Raw genomic sequence first — 12,998 nt, 5'->3', positions numbered from 1 at the left:
AAGAGGGAGGACAGATACCAGAGGGAGAGTCAAACTCATAGATTGAAAATAAACTGACAACGCCATGGCAAAAATAAAAATACAAACAGACAAATGATAATACAGAGGACGCAACATAGAAAACTAAAGACTAGACAACGCGAACCCCACCAAAAACTGGGGTGATCTCAGGTGCTCCGGAAGGGTAAGCAGTTGCTTATGTTATTACAAATCCGGTAAATAGTCTAATTCGGTAGGTCACATTTGTGAAAAGGGAAGAGTATTGTAGTAACGACATAAGGAACATAATCGATATCATCTATGAAACGGTTATTCAATAACAGTCAACAAACTCGTGATGGTGTCCGTTAAATTAATGAAGGGATGATTAATCACTGGGCTCATCAGTGAAGCTCCAATAAAAGTAAAATAAAAGGCCTTATCAAAACATGTAAGACGTTGAAGAGCACTGAGGGCCAAAAAAGTGGCTTTCCGTAAAAAAACTTTAAGCCTTACAGACTTGCTGTGAATATCTTATCTGTCCTCTAAATCTTGCTTTTTTCAGTAGGCTCTTGCAATGGTTGTGGAAAAAACGATGTCTGACGACTTGCAAGCACCTACTGAATATCCAGACCTTTATGCCCGCGTCACACTGTCCCGATTTTTACGCCGATGGCAACACGATTATGGAAATTTTCAAAATCGGGACTGATCGTATCCAGATCGGGCTATTCGTAGTGCCATCTTTAACCATCGTAGAACCATCGGCCACTTTTTCTAGCCTTCGGGGACAACTTCGGGAAGGGTTCTAAATTTTTTAACATGTTAAAAAATCCCCGAAGGTGCGTCCGATGTTGAGGGTTCGTATTGAGTTCGTATCACCATCCTCACCACCGTAATGTCACCGGGAATGCATCTTAGAACATCGTATTGCATTCGTGTTTCCATCGTTTCCATCGGGCAGTTTTGACATTACGATGTCTACACGAATGAATCACGAAGCTACCCGAAGGTCTTACGATGGCAACACGACTTCGTGAAGACCTCGTAGTCCCGTCGTGTTGCCATCGAGTAAAAGTACGAAGGCGACAAGCTGGAACTACGACGGCAATAAAATCCAGCTAAATGTAAGTTAATTTTCTCGCTAAAATACATTTAAAGTGCCATGCGCGATATGCACGGGTCAGTCTAATACGGCAGTTAAGAAAGACGTTCACAAAACATGGAGCTCATATCATATGATTCTATGAGAACAAGAAAGGCGACAGCGTTGTTTCTATTAATTCCAATGGATTAAGAAGAGCAACTTTTACAGGCTCAGGATTTACTTTTACAAGTAAAATATTATTTTTTTGTCAATTTTTAATATCAAGTATCATAATGAAAATCATAAACGCGCCTCGTACACCAACACTGCAGGTACACGTATATAGGGAAACCAACTTTTTCTTCATTATTCTGATTTTGTATGTATCGTCTGAGTGTTGTCACACGAATGTTTACTCCATAACCATTTTGTTTTCTATATGTCATATTTTGCCGCATTAGTTGCTTTCCCCACATCCTTCCTTTTGTCTATATTATTATGACATTCTCCTGGAAAGAGCTCTTTTTGAATAAAAGGGATCAACGAACCCATTACCATACCTTTAAGATAGATCAGTAAACATGGGCATAATTATGGGTGATTATTCAGACTAGTGCACACATTTTACAGTTCAAACAAGGCAATGCCGAGCGTGGCATTCCCTCGTATGTACCATATTGGGGACAAATATGGACACTATATTTGTATATGACACATGCAGAAAATGGTAAATTGAATATGCATATTTGATACATAATTTTTTTTTTTAGAAATCAACCAAAACATTCAGTAACTGGAAATACTTTTAATATTGTCTTTAGAACCAGCAGGTAAAAAAATGAGCAACCAATTTCCTGTGTATTATGCTATTTCAAGGAGAAAAACAAGTCCATCTGCATGACCTTGACCTTTGGCCTTGAAAGTAAAAAATGTCAGATCATTACAAGGAGGAACAATATACCAAATGTGGTTAAAATCTTTTGAAGCATATTGGTTTTAGAGTGTCCACAAGGGTGATATTGCCTTGTATTACAACTGCCACTGTGACCTTGACCTTTGAACTTTAAAGTCAATAGCCGCTTATGATATTCTAAACGAGTTACACCATACCAAGTTTTGAGCATTTTGTCCATAACAATTTTATCTACACGCAACTTACATGTAGTAGGTGAGGGGATAATAAACTAAGTTTAATAAGAACTAGACAAAAAGATCGATTTCCCGCCATGAATGGCAGACTTGTACAGAAACGATATGTTGTCGAAATTCTGTTCGTATCATAAAAAAGTTCAAAACAGGTAGAACGCATTTTTAGATCGTTTGTATACTTGTATTATGTACATACATGTATTTTAATACATATAATTTAAATACATCGTAAGCTTTTAGACATCGTATGGCCATCGCGCCATCATCGTAATCCATCGTGTAGCCTTCGTGATCCATGGTGTAGCCTTCGTGATCCATCGTGTAGGCTTCGGCTGAGATATGAAGCTTAAATACCCGTCTTCGGTTAACCTTCGTATGTCCATCTTTTGCTATCGTATATAATTTCGGCACCATCGCATAGACTTCGTTATTCATCGTACTTGCTTCGGTCACTTTTTTGGTATTTTAACGAGATCGGGACCAACTTCGTACAATTTTCGCAGTCGGGTGTCCATCGTATATAAAAATCGGGACAGTGTGATGCGGGCATAAAAGACTACAAATATTGTGTGTAAATTTGGTAAACAGACTATGAATGCATGAGGCCTTCATCTTAATCAACATTTGAGATCCTCTGACAATATCTGACAGATATCAAGCCACTAACTCTTACAACTATAGACCACAACACTTCTTGGTCTAGGGAGAAGAGAATCACTTTAGAAATATTTTGAATAAGGAAATTAAAAATGTTTGCTCCAAATAAAATAAGCGTACATATGATTCATTTATTGTGTTCAGCATCTTTTCTCATAACGATCCAGCGTTCTTGTAGAAAGAATATTGCATATTGAAATGTAACATGACTTTCTGTAAACGGTATGCAATAAGATACATTTTAGAATTTTTAAACGAGTTATTTGATTTTATCCCAGAAGTTTGGGCACCTTGTCAAAGTCCTCTGGATATAAAACGATATTTTGTTTTGATCTCCTGAACTTCCAAACCCAGCAAGATCATTTTGATATCTCCTGTAATACAATAACCATCGAAATCATATCTGAAGGCAATCGTAGTGAAATCTTGAGTAAATTGCTTTTGTTATCATCATTTAACGTATAATACCAGAAAAAAAACATTTTAATCACCATTGGTAATGAACGACGACACACTGATGACGGGCACCGTTTAATGGAATTAATTATGTGCGTCTGGAGATCAGATAAGACCAAATGGATAAACCTTAATGATTTAACTGTACTTATTCAAATACTAGTATTGATGAATTAATTGAAAGATAATTTTTTCAGGATTTTTTTAGGTGGAGTTAATAAATCGGATGCCATACATTAATTAAATAATCATCCCGGAGGCATAAACGTATCAATTAAATAGGAATAATTTATAAGACAATCGGAAATTAGAAAAATAATCATTACCATTTTATTCAACTTTAAAGTTGAAATATAACTGTATAATAAAAGATGCATAGTAATAGTATTTACGGGGTATTTACTCAGGAGAAGTAATTTAACTTTTTAAATTTTACTTTGCTTATGTGCTTTGTCTATATGCCTTTTTGTGATTTATTGTTACATATTTGTTTTTTTCTTATGGTATTTAAGATTATAACACAATGTTGACTGTTGTACCCACATTTTTAACATTTTATACCTAGTATGTCTGTTTGTTTTGTTCTCATATCGTTGTCAATATAATGATATAAAATGCGACTGCCATACAAGTGAGAAGTTTAGTTAACTATTTAACCGGGTTTAATCCACAATTTTTCTACATACGAAAATGCCTGTACCAATAGTTTCAAAGGTAACATGATTATAATTTAATACGCCAGACGCGCGTTTCGTCTATATAAGACTTATCAGTGACGCTCAGATCAAAATAGTTATAAAACCAAACAAGTCAGGAATATGACAGTAATCAATCCATTTGTTTGATGTGATGTTGTAAGATTTTTATTTTTCATTTGATTACAGACTTTCCGTTTTGAATTTTACTTGGAGCATATAGAGCAAATCTGACAAAGTAAATATCTTCATCAAAACAAGATCTATCTACCCTGAAAATTTCAGACGCATCAGACAATTCGTTGTGGGTTGCTGCCCCTTAATTTGTCATTTTAAGGAATTTTTGCAGTTTTTGTTTATTGACTTGAATAATATAATAGATATAAATAAACTGTAAACAGCAAAATTGTTCCAACAAAGTAAGATCTACAAATCAGTCAAACATGACCAAAATGGTCAATTGACCCCAAAAAGAGTTATTGTCCTTCGTAGTCTTTTTTTGGACAATTTTTATAATTTTTTTGTAATCTTTTAAAAAAAAAATTTCCTCTGAAACTAATAGTTCAAATTTAACCAAACATGGACATACTCATCATTAAGTTATCCATATGGAACGCCGGAACTGTCTTATAGTGGAAATATTTAATGTGTTTTGTCTCTTTGCCTTTACGTCCTGTCATTTCTTCTTTATGTTATGTGCAGGTGCCTTTATTTCCGGACACTGCATCTCTGCGTTATGTCACATTTATTATTTGTTTGATCAAACAGTTGTATGATATGTCATTGCTAAACTTTGTTGTGTGCAATAGGCATTACATTATGCTGTAACTACTATATATTATGTGAATTACCTCAAAACTTTATGATCAACCACCTTTGTATTCTTTCATGTTTTTTTTATGTTGTGTCTATTCTTCCTTTACGTAAGTAAGTTAATAAATGCGTCCTGTCTCAAATATGATTGTTATGCTGAATGTTCTTAACATTTTGTTTTGATACGTCTTTGTTCTATGAAAACATCATGATATCATAGTCTAACGGCTTTATGTTGTCTTTATACATTATACATATGTATCTCCAGTGAAAAACATAATACATCATGGTATAGTTCATTAACGTTTTGCCTAACAATTGATACTCTCTGTTAGCATTCATTTCGTCATGTGCATATGCCTTTTACATTATGTTCAAACACCTAATACATTATGTGCAAACACCTAATACAGTATGTGCAAACACTTTCAACGTTATGTGCAAATACTTTCAACGTTATGTGCAAACATCGTTTACGTTATGTGCAAACACCTATTACATCATGTGCAAACGACTATCACATTTTGTGCAAACATCTATTATGTTATGTGCCAACACCTATTACGTTATGTGCAAATGCCTATTACATTATGTCCAAACACCTAATATGTTATGTGCAGATTCGGAAATGCAACTTCGTTCCAGTAAATGGTTCACGTATTATCGACTTATCCGTAAATCAAAGATTTTTTAATGTAGAATTATTGAATTTTTAACATAACAGACGCCAGTTCTAGTACCACGAGTATATTGAAAACAGAAAATTACTTGCTTAAAATATCTTCGTGTTACTCGCGTCTGCTCATAGTTAAAAATTGCTCAAATTGATGCAAACACTTCTGATTATCATAAACCCTACGTTTTTCAAGAGAAAGAGGGAGATATTCTATAATTTTCGCACACTTAGAAAGAAAAGAAACATTGATTTTTTTTGTAAGATGTTATTACATACAAATAGATTTTAATTATTTTTCAGACATAGGATTTAACCTTTTGGTAAAATTTTCATCCAAATTATTTGAATTAATATCATCAATTTTATATTTAGATCTAATTTTGTTATATTAAGGTCATTCAATCAAAAAATGTATCTCATTTTCAATTTTTCCTGTACAAAATTTACAAAATCTCTCATTAGAGGGTATTTTTGGTCTTGCAAACCTACTAGTTTCTATTACTAATGAGTGTGCACTTATTCATAATTTAGTGAGTTTTTTTTCTAAGGTATTTAGGAATATTAAAGTTTAAATATTCTTGCTGTTTAAAAAAAGTATAAATTTTACTAAAAAATAAAAGTTTACCACAGTTTCCATCTTTTAGTTTTTTATAATTTTATTTTTGTAGAAATCTTCTAGTTTCTGTTTGAAATTACTATTACAATACAATAGGTCTTTGCACATAACGTAATAGGTGTTTGCACATAACTAAACAGGTGTTATATATAACGTAATAGGTGTTTGCACTTAACGTTATTGGTGTTTGCACAAACTGTAATAGGCATTTGCACGTGACGTTATAGGTGTTTGCACATAATATAATATGTATTTTCACATAACGTAATAGGTGTTTGCAAATAATGAAACAGGTGTTACACATAACGTGATAGGTGTTTGCACTTAAAATTATTGGTGTTTACACAAACTGTAATAGGCATTTGCACATGACGTTATAGGTGTTTGCACATAATCTAATAGGTATATGCACATAACGTAATAGGTGTTGCACATAATGAAACAGGTATTATACATTACGTCAACGAGACGTATAAGACGTATAATCTGTTTGCACATAACGTTAAAATTGTTTGCACGTCATGTATTAGGTGTTTGAACATATTGTAAAAGGCATGTGCACATGACGTAATGAATGCTAACAGAGAGTATCAATTGTTCGGTAAAAGTATATGAACTATACCATGATGTATTATGTTTTTCACTGGAGATACATATGTATAAAGACAACATAAAGCCGTTAGACTATAATATCATGATGTTTTTATAGAACAAAGATGTATCAAAACAAATCGTTTAGAACATTCAGCATAACAATCACATTTGAGACAGGACGCAATATTAACAGACTTAGGTAAAGGAAGAAAAGACACAACATAGAAAAAATATGAAAGAATGCAAAGGTGGTTGATTATAACGATTGGAGATATTCACATAATTTATAGTAGTTAATGCATAATGTAATGCCTATTGCACACAACAAAGTTTAGGTACGACGTATCATACAATTGTTTGACCAAACAAATAATAAATTTGACATAACACAGAGATGCAGTGTCCGGAAATAAAGAAAATTTGAAAGGAAAAAAATATGTTCAGAATGATGAGCTCTGCCAATTGTCCATATATACGTCAAAATTTTAAGACAAATTCTTAGAGGAAATATTGCCCCAATAAATAACAAATTTTACGATATTAGTTTTTCATTATTGCCGTGTATCCTTAAAACTATGATATTTAGAGAGAAACATATTTTATATAAAATATACTTCAAAAACATTCTAAATCACATAAATGATCAACAAGGCAAGATCTATTAATAAGTCAAAGAAACTCAGCAGACTAAAAGATCAGTAATACAAGATCAACAAAACAGAGATTTTTGTCATGGTCTATCTCGTCTAAAATGTTGGAAAGTGCTTCGTTAGATATTCCCATAGACCAAGGTGAGCGACACAGGCTCTTTAGAGCCTCTAGATTTATAATTAATCACCATGACCGTTTAACCTCCTGATGTAAGAAAGCAACAATGATTTTGTTCTCTCGTGTATAGCTTACCTCGAAACAAAATATATTGCGTTACAAAAATCATGTTTCTTATAGATTCACATTTCTATTTACTGTGAATACATTATTATTCGTGGGGTGCAGGTTTAAGTGGAGTTCGTGCGTGAAGATAAATCATCAAAATGAATTGTTCATCAATGATGGAATTGGGTTATAGGGTGTAAGCTAAACTCCGTCGATCGACGAAAATAAGCACCGACGGAAATATACCAATGTATAGTATATTCATTTTTATAGATTTTCTTCATATGGGGAGTTAATAAATACATTTATCTGATTGAGCGTGGAATGAAAGATACTACAAACATATGCAATAAGCAGACTAGAAAAGATCGAATAACCGAAAGCCATTTTTGTTTATTAATTTTGAAGAATATCATTATTTCTGATTACCATGCCTTTCTCTTTTCCAATTAATTACTAACATTGATAACAAATTTGTGTTACTAAATAATTGCCACCTACTTTAACCTTCCAGAACATTCAAGTGCGACCCTCTAGTTTTTGACATCAAAGCACCTGGTGTCGCCTGTATATAGAGTTAAATTCTTTACAAATTTAAATTTTGTTGTTTGGGGGCAGTATGAGGCTGTTATTGTGTTTCTTTGTTCGACTTTCCTGGTTTTGGTAACGAGGTCGTCTGTTAAATAAAGGCAACAGTAGTATACCGCTGTTCAAACTCATAAATCCATGGACAAAAAACAAAAACCAGCCAAACATAGCAATTAAAAAGCACTGAAATCTTTGTTATAATTCAAATTATTTGAATATTGGTATAACTGTGGTCATAGTATTTATTAGTGTTCAATGTTTCTCTCAAAATGACGACAGGATATTTTATCCCCATGTACTGTTTCTTAATAAGTTACTTATCACTAAAACAGCAATAAATGTCGGCAAAAGATGTGATAATCTAAAGGATATTAGAAGCAACGGAAAAGACAATACAACTATTTTAAAGTAAAGATATATTTGCAAAATTAGAAAATGATGATTAATAAATTTTATCAGTTAAATATATAAATAAGGAGTCAAACATTTGTTAGACGGCAATGGTAAATAACTTAAAACCTAGGTCATGTTTCATATTGATATCAAGCTTATTGATAACAAGATGATAAATTTAAATTGATAAATCTATGAAATTCTCAAACATCAATTATTGAAGTCCAATAATACATCTAAAGCATCCTATTATATGAAACAGATTATTAAGTGTTAACATATTTTTCTATATTGGTGTTAAGCAATTAAAGTAAATATTTGAAAGATTAGATACCATGAAACGTCAAAATTATTGACTTGAATGGATTGATTTTTCTGGCTATAAAATTGATGATACTATCGCTATGTATATCAAATTGGACAAATAAAAAACTGTATATGAAAAAAGTGCATAAGATGTAGTTTGCATGTCCATAAGACAGTAAACTAATTCCAAAAACAGAAAAAAAACAGCTAGACGTTCAAACAAACCCCCGTCCGATAAAAATAAACACAGAAAATAGAAAGAGAAGAATTTTTGAATTTCAGTTTCATTGCTAGAACACTGTACTCTCAGACTGTACTAGGTTGTTTTATATCACATTTGTCTCAATTTTGGCAAGAAAACAGTTTCCCAGCTAGCAAAATCTAAACTGTATTGGAGTTAATTACATTTAAGGATGACATGGATTTATCAAAAACAAACAAATGCATGACACAATGTCATGTCTATGATAAAGTAATCTTAACTTGTTCGTTGTGCATTAATCAAACTCGTTGGGAAAAGTACTAATCATTAGCAAATTTTTGTATGTATCAGACACGTTCTCCAAATTAATTTAAGAACAATTTTCATATTTTTAACAGAAACCACTTAACTTCCGCGTTCTTTTGAAATCATGATGAGAAATCATGATTATATTTTGTAAAGACACTCCATAAAAACGTGGATGTCAAATCCTAACGTCAATAATAACAATTGAAGGATAAAACATAAATGTTTAGTGCTATTCAATTGAGGTTATGCTGTATTTCCGATTTTCTCCCTTATGTTCTTGTCTTACAGCGTCTTCAACTGCGTCAAATAAATTTTTCTTTTTGTTGTGATTTCTGGAGAGAAAAACAGCATCTGCTTCAACCTGATCTCTGTAAGGATTTAACGATGCATATCGTTCAACATAATGGATCTGTCCGGGTCTCGACGATTTTATCCTAATATTTTGTTTCTTTTTGTTTGAGTGTTTACCAAATTTGGATTTAACTAAGATATTTCTCGATTTATTTTCTGTTTGAGTTGTATCATCTGTTTGACAGCCCATATCTACCAAGCAAACTTTGGGAAAAGACGTATAAACCGAATGACCAGATTCTGATGACGTATACACAATTTGTTTATTGTCAGTTGACTCGTTTCTCGACGATACAGATATTTGTGAAGGTGTTTCACTTTCATTAACGGTGCTTACTCTTGTCGACACAGTACAAAGCGATGGATATGAATGTGTGCTGTTTTCTGTAGCTACACGTGATTCTGACGTAGGAGTTGTCTCGGCATTTTCAACAGTTTCATCACGAAGAGGTAGTGGTGTTGACATCGCAGATTGAATTTCATCGTCATATTCAACGTCAACAAAGGTTACTTTTGAATCTATACTACTCTGTGCTATCAAACTACTGTCTCCCTTTACTGATCTACTTTCATTTTTTTGAAACACTCGTATACTGTGTTCCTGCTTGGGCGTGTTTACAGCAGTAGTTGTTTGAGCATCCGACGCGTTTGGTGTTTGACTTTCCATTGTATCCATCGCATTATCTGTTGCGTTCCGTTTATTATTCCTGTTCTGGATTCGTTCTTTTAGTTTTCGGAAGGGTTGATTTTCACGTACATAATGTTTACACTTATAACAGCAATATATGACCGCACATCCACCGTATATAAAAACCATACAAGGAAATACAATAAACATGGCAATATTGTTTGGGTCGTCTAGAAATCCCTGGTTTTCTGTGGAACGTTTATGCCTTCCTGATCTCTTTGTTTGGGAGTATTTCTCAGTCATACCAATATGTTGTTTAGCTACTTGATCAAATGGTGGACCATTTTCTTCTCTCGGGTGTGAAATTTTATCATTGTTGAAACGTTTCCGGGTGAATTCGATATGCTTGTATTTATTAATTACAAGTCGTAGATTATTGTTGTTTTCGATCCTCTTCAATGTTGAGTCTGTAATCTGGAGAAAATCTGAAGAACTGTTTGTTAAAACTTGTTGCATGTTAGAGGAATCGATTACCACAGGATTGCTACTGTAAATATCTGGAAAGAAAGCATAAATATTTAAACACATAAACAAACGAAAATAACCCATTGGTTAATAAACTAAAATGTAAAAAAATAATTTTACTATAAACATTTTTGAATTTTTCACAGTGTAAAATGACAATTACTCACAGATAACTAAATCGTTTTTCCATTCAATGTTCATATACAAACTCGTATGCGTCTAAGAAAAACTACAATGATAACATTTCTACAATTTGATCTATTTTGAAAGAGGAACCGCTGTCACGAAAAGTGGCACATCTGATATAAAACAGGGTAAACACAAAACAATTATTCAACTGGAAATAAGATGATTATCATTGTGAGGTAAAGCAATGAACAATTATACGATTATGCGAAATGTGAAATATGCGAAATGGTCATGATATTATTGTTCCATTTTGTAGACTTTCCCTTACTACTGAATCGTTTATTCCCTCTACTATACGTGAATAAACTTGATCCAAAAATTCGCAGTGTCGACTCTATTTCTAAATTTAAGAAAGAATTAAAAAAACGATAGTCTATTATGTAAAATTGAAACGTTTTATTTGTACGGCCCAAGGAAATTAAATATAATCTTAACGCAATTGCGATGTTCCGCTTCATTCTTAAACAATGACCTATTTAGAGCTAATATTATATATGATCCTTCTTCCCATTGTGGGTCCGATATTGAGGATGTCTACCATTACTTCTTCGTTTGCCCAAAATACACATTATGTAGAAAAACCTTATTCCATAACCTTAACTGGCTATCTGAAAACTTTGTTTTAGAAAAAAACTATTAATTTGCGGACACTTGGAACTTTCGAACGAACAAAATATTCAAATTTTCAAACATGTTCAAAATTTCATAAAAAGGTCAAACAGATTTCTTATGCCTTGATAGAGCGTTATTATTACTGACACGGAACGTCATCATTGTCATCAATTCACAAGTCATCGTCACAGAATTATACGACTTTTCAAACTTTCTTTTTCTCTTTTTACTTTCTATCCTCTTTGTTCACCTATCAAAGCTAGTATTATATTGCATAAATTGTTTGTTTTATATGCATGTCCATTATATTATACTATTATTGTAACTTTATATTGTATTATGGAGAAGACTTCATAAGTATGATTTACTTGTGTCTAATCCATTTTGCTTTAATTCAGCAAATAAAATATGTTTAAACTAAATGAACAATTAAAACATTTAGGCAACAGATAAACGATGTTCAAATCTCATTAAAAGGGGCATAAGCTTCAATTTAGCCACGTTTTCTTCTTAAAAATATGATCTGATTTGTTTCAAGTAATTTGAAAAAGAAATCCTTCTGTTTTATGATGAGTTTATTTATAAGCAGTCACTTAGGATGAAATTGTTAAAAAAAAAGAGCTCAAAACATCGCTGATGCATTATTGAATTGCAAGTCAAAAATTTAACCTTATGAGAATCCATATTCATCCCCTTCAATTTAACCCCTAAGATGGAAATTGATTACGCCTGGGATATACGTGTTCAATAGTTTGTTAATATGTGAAACAAGGTTGAAGCATTTTGTTATCTAAACGCACTCAAGAACATCTGTATCGTTTTAAAAGACCCAATAAATTCAAAAGTATCATTTACCAACACCTTAAGAAGCACAACCATCCTTTTAAATATTTAGCAGTTCAACCTTTAGAAGTAGTAAATAAGCAGCCTGGTGAATCTCATTCAAAGTTTGTACGATCACGGAAAATAATTGAATTAAATTGGATAAAAAAAATTACAGACAGTCTACCCTCTCGGTCTTAATGATAATATAATGGGAATTGGTAATATATCTAGAACCGATTCTGTTAATATTTTGGATATAGTTTCTAAAACTGTTCGTAAAACCCGTTCTCACGGTCGTAGGACAAATCGCAATCAAAGAAAATTTCGGACCAATCATACCAATATTTCGGACCTAATTTCTATTTCAAAAAACAACGGTAGACATTATCTGTTAACAAAACTCTGTTCATTACCGGTTAATAAGTTAAATAAAACTTTGCAGGATTGCAACACAATTTCATATAGCAGTCCT

General features: G+C 32.6%; 1 protein-coding gene across 1 annotated transcript in view; it reads right to left on the bottom strand.

The window, feature by feature from the left end:
- Positions 1 to 8,697: 8,697 nt before the first annotated feature.
- LOC139517537 (uncharacterized) overlaps positions 8,698 to 12,998 on the bottom strand; it is a 43,406-nt gene continuing 39,105 nt past the window's right edge. The window contains exon 2 of the mRNA XM_071308731.1: positions 8,698 to 10,932. Within this exon, the coding sequence (XP_071164832.1) occupies positions 9,626 to 10,932 (1,307 nt within the window). The 3' untranslated portion in view covers positions 8,698 to 9,625. The remainder of the gene's footprint in view (positions 10,933 to 12,998) is intronic.

This window comes from Mytilus edulis, chromosome 3 (genome assembly GCF_963676685.1).
Source record: "Mytilus edulis chromosome 3, xbMytEdul2.2, whole genome shotgun sequence".
Taxonomy (NCBI): domain Eukaryota; kingdom Metazoa; phylum Mollusca; class Bivalvia; order Mytilida; family Mytilidae; genus Mytilus; species Mytilus edulis.
This window is presented reverse-complemented; position numbering and strand designations above follow the sequence as displayed.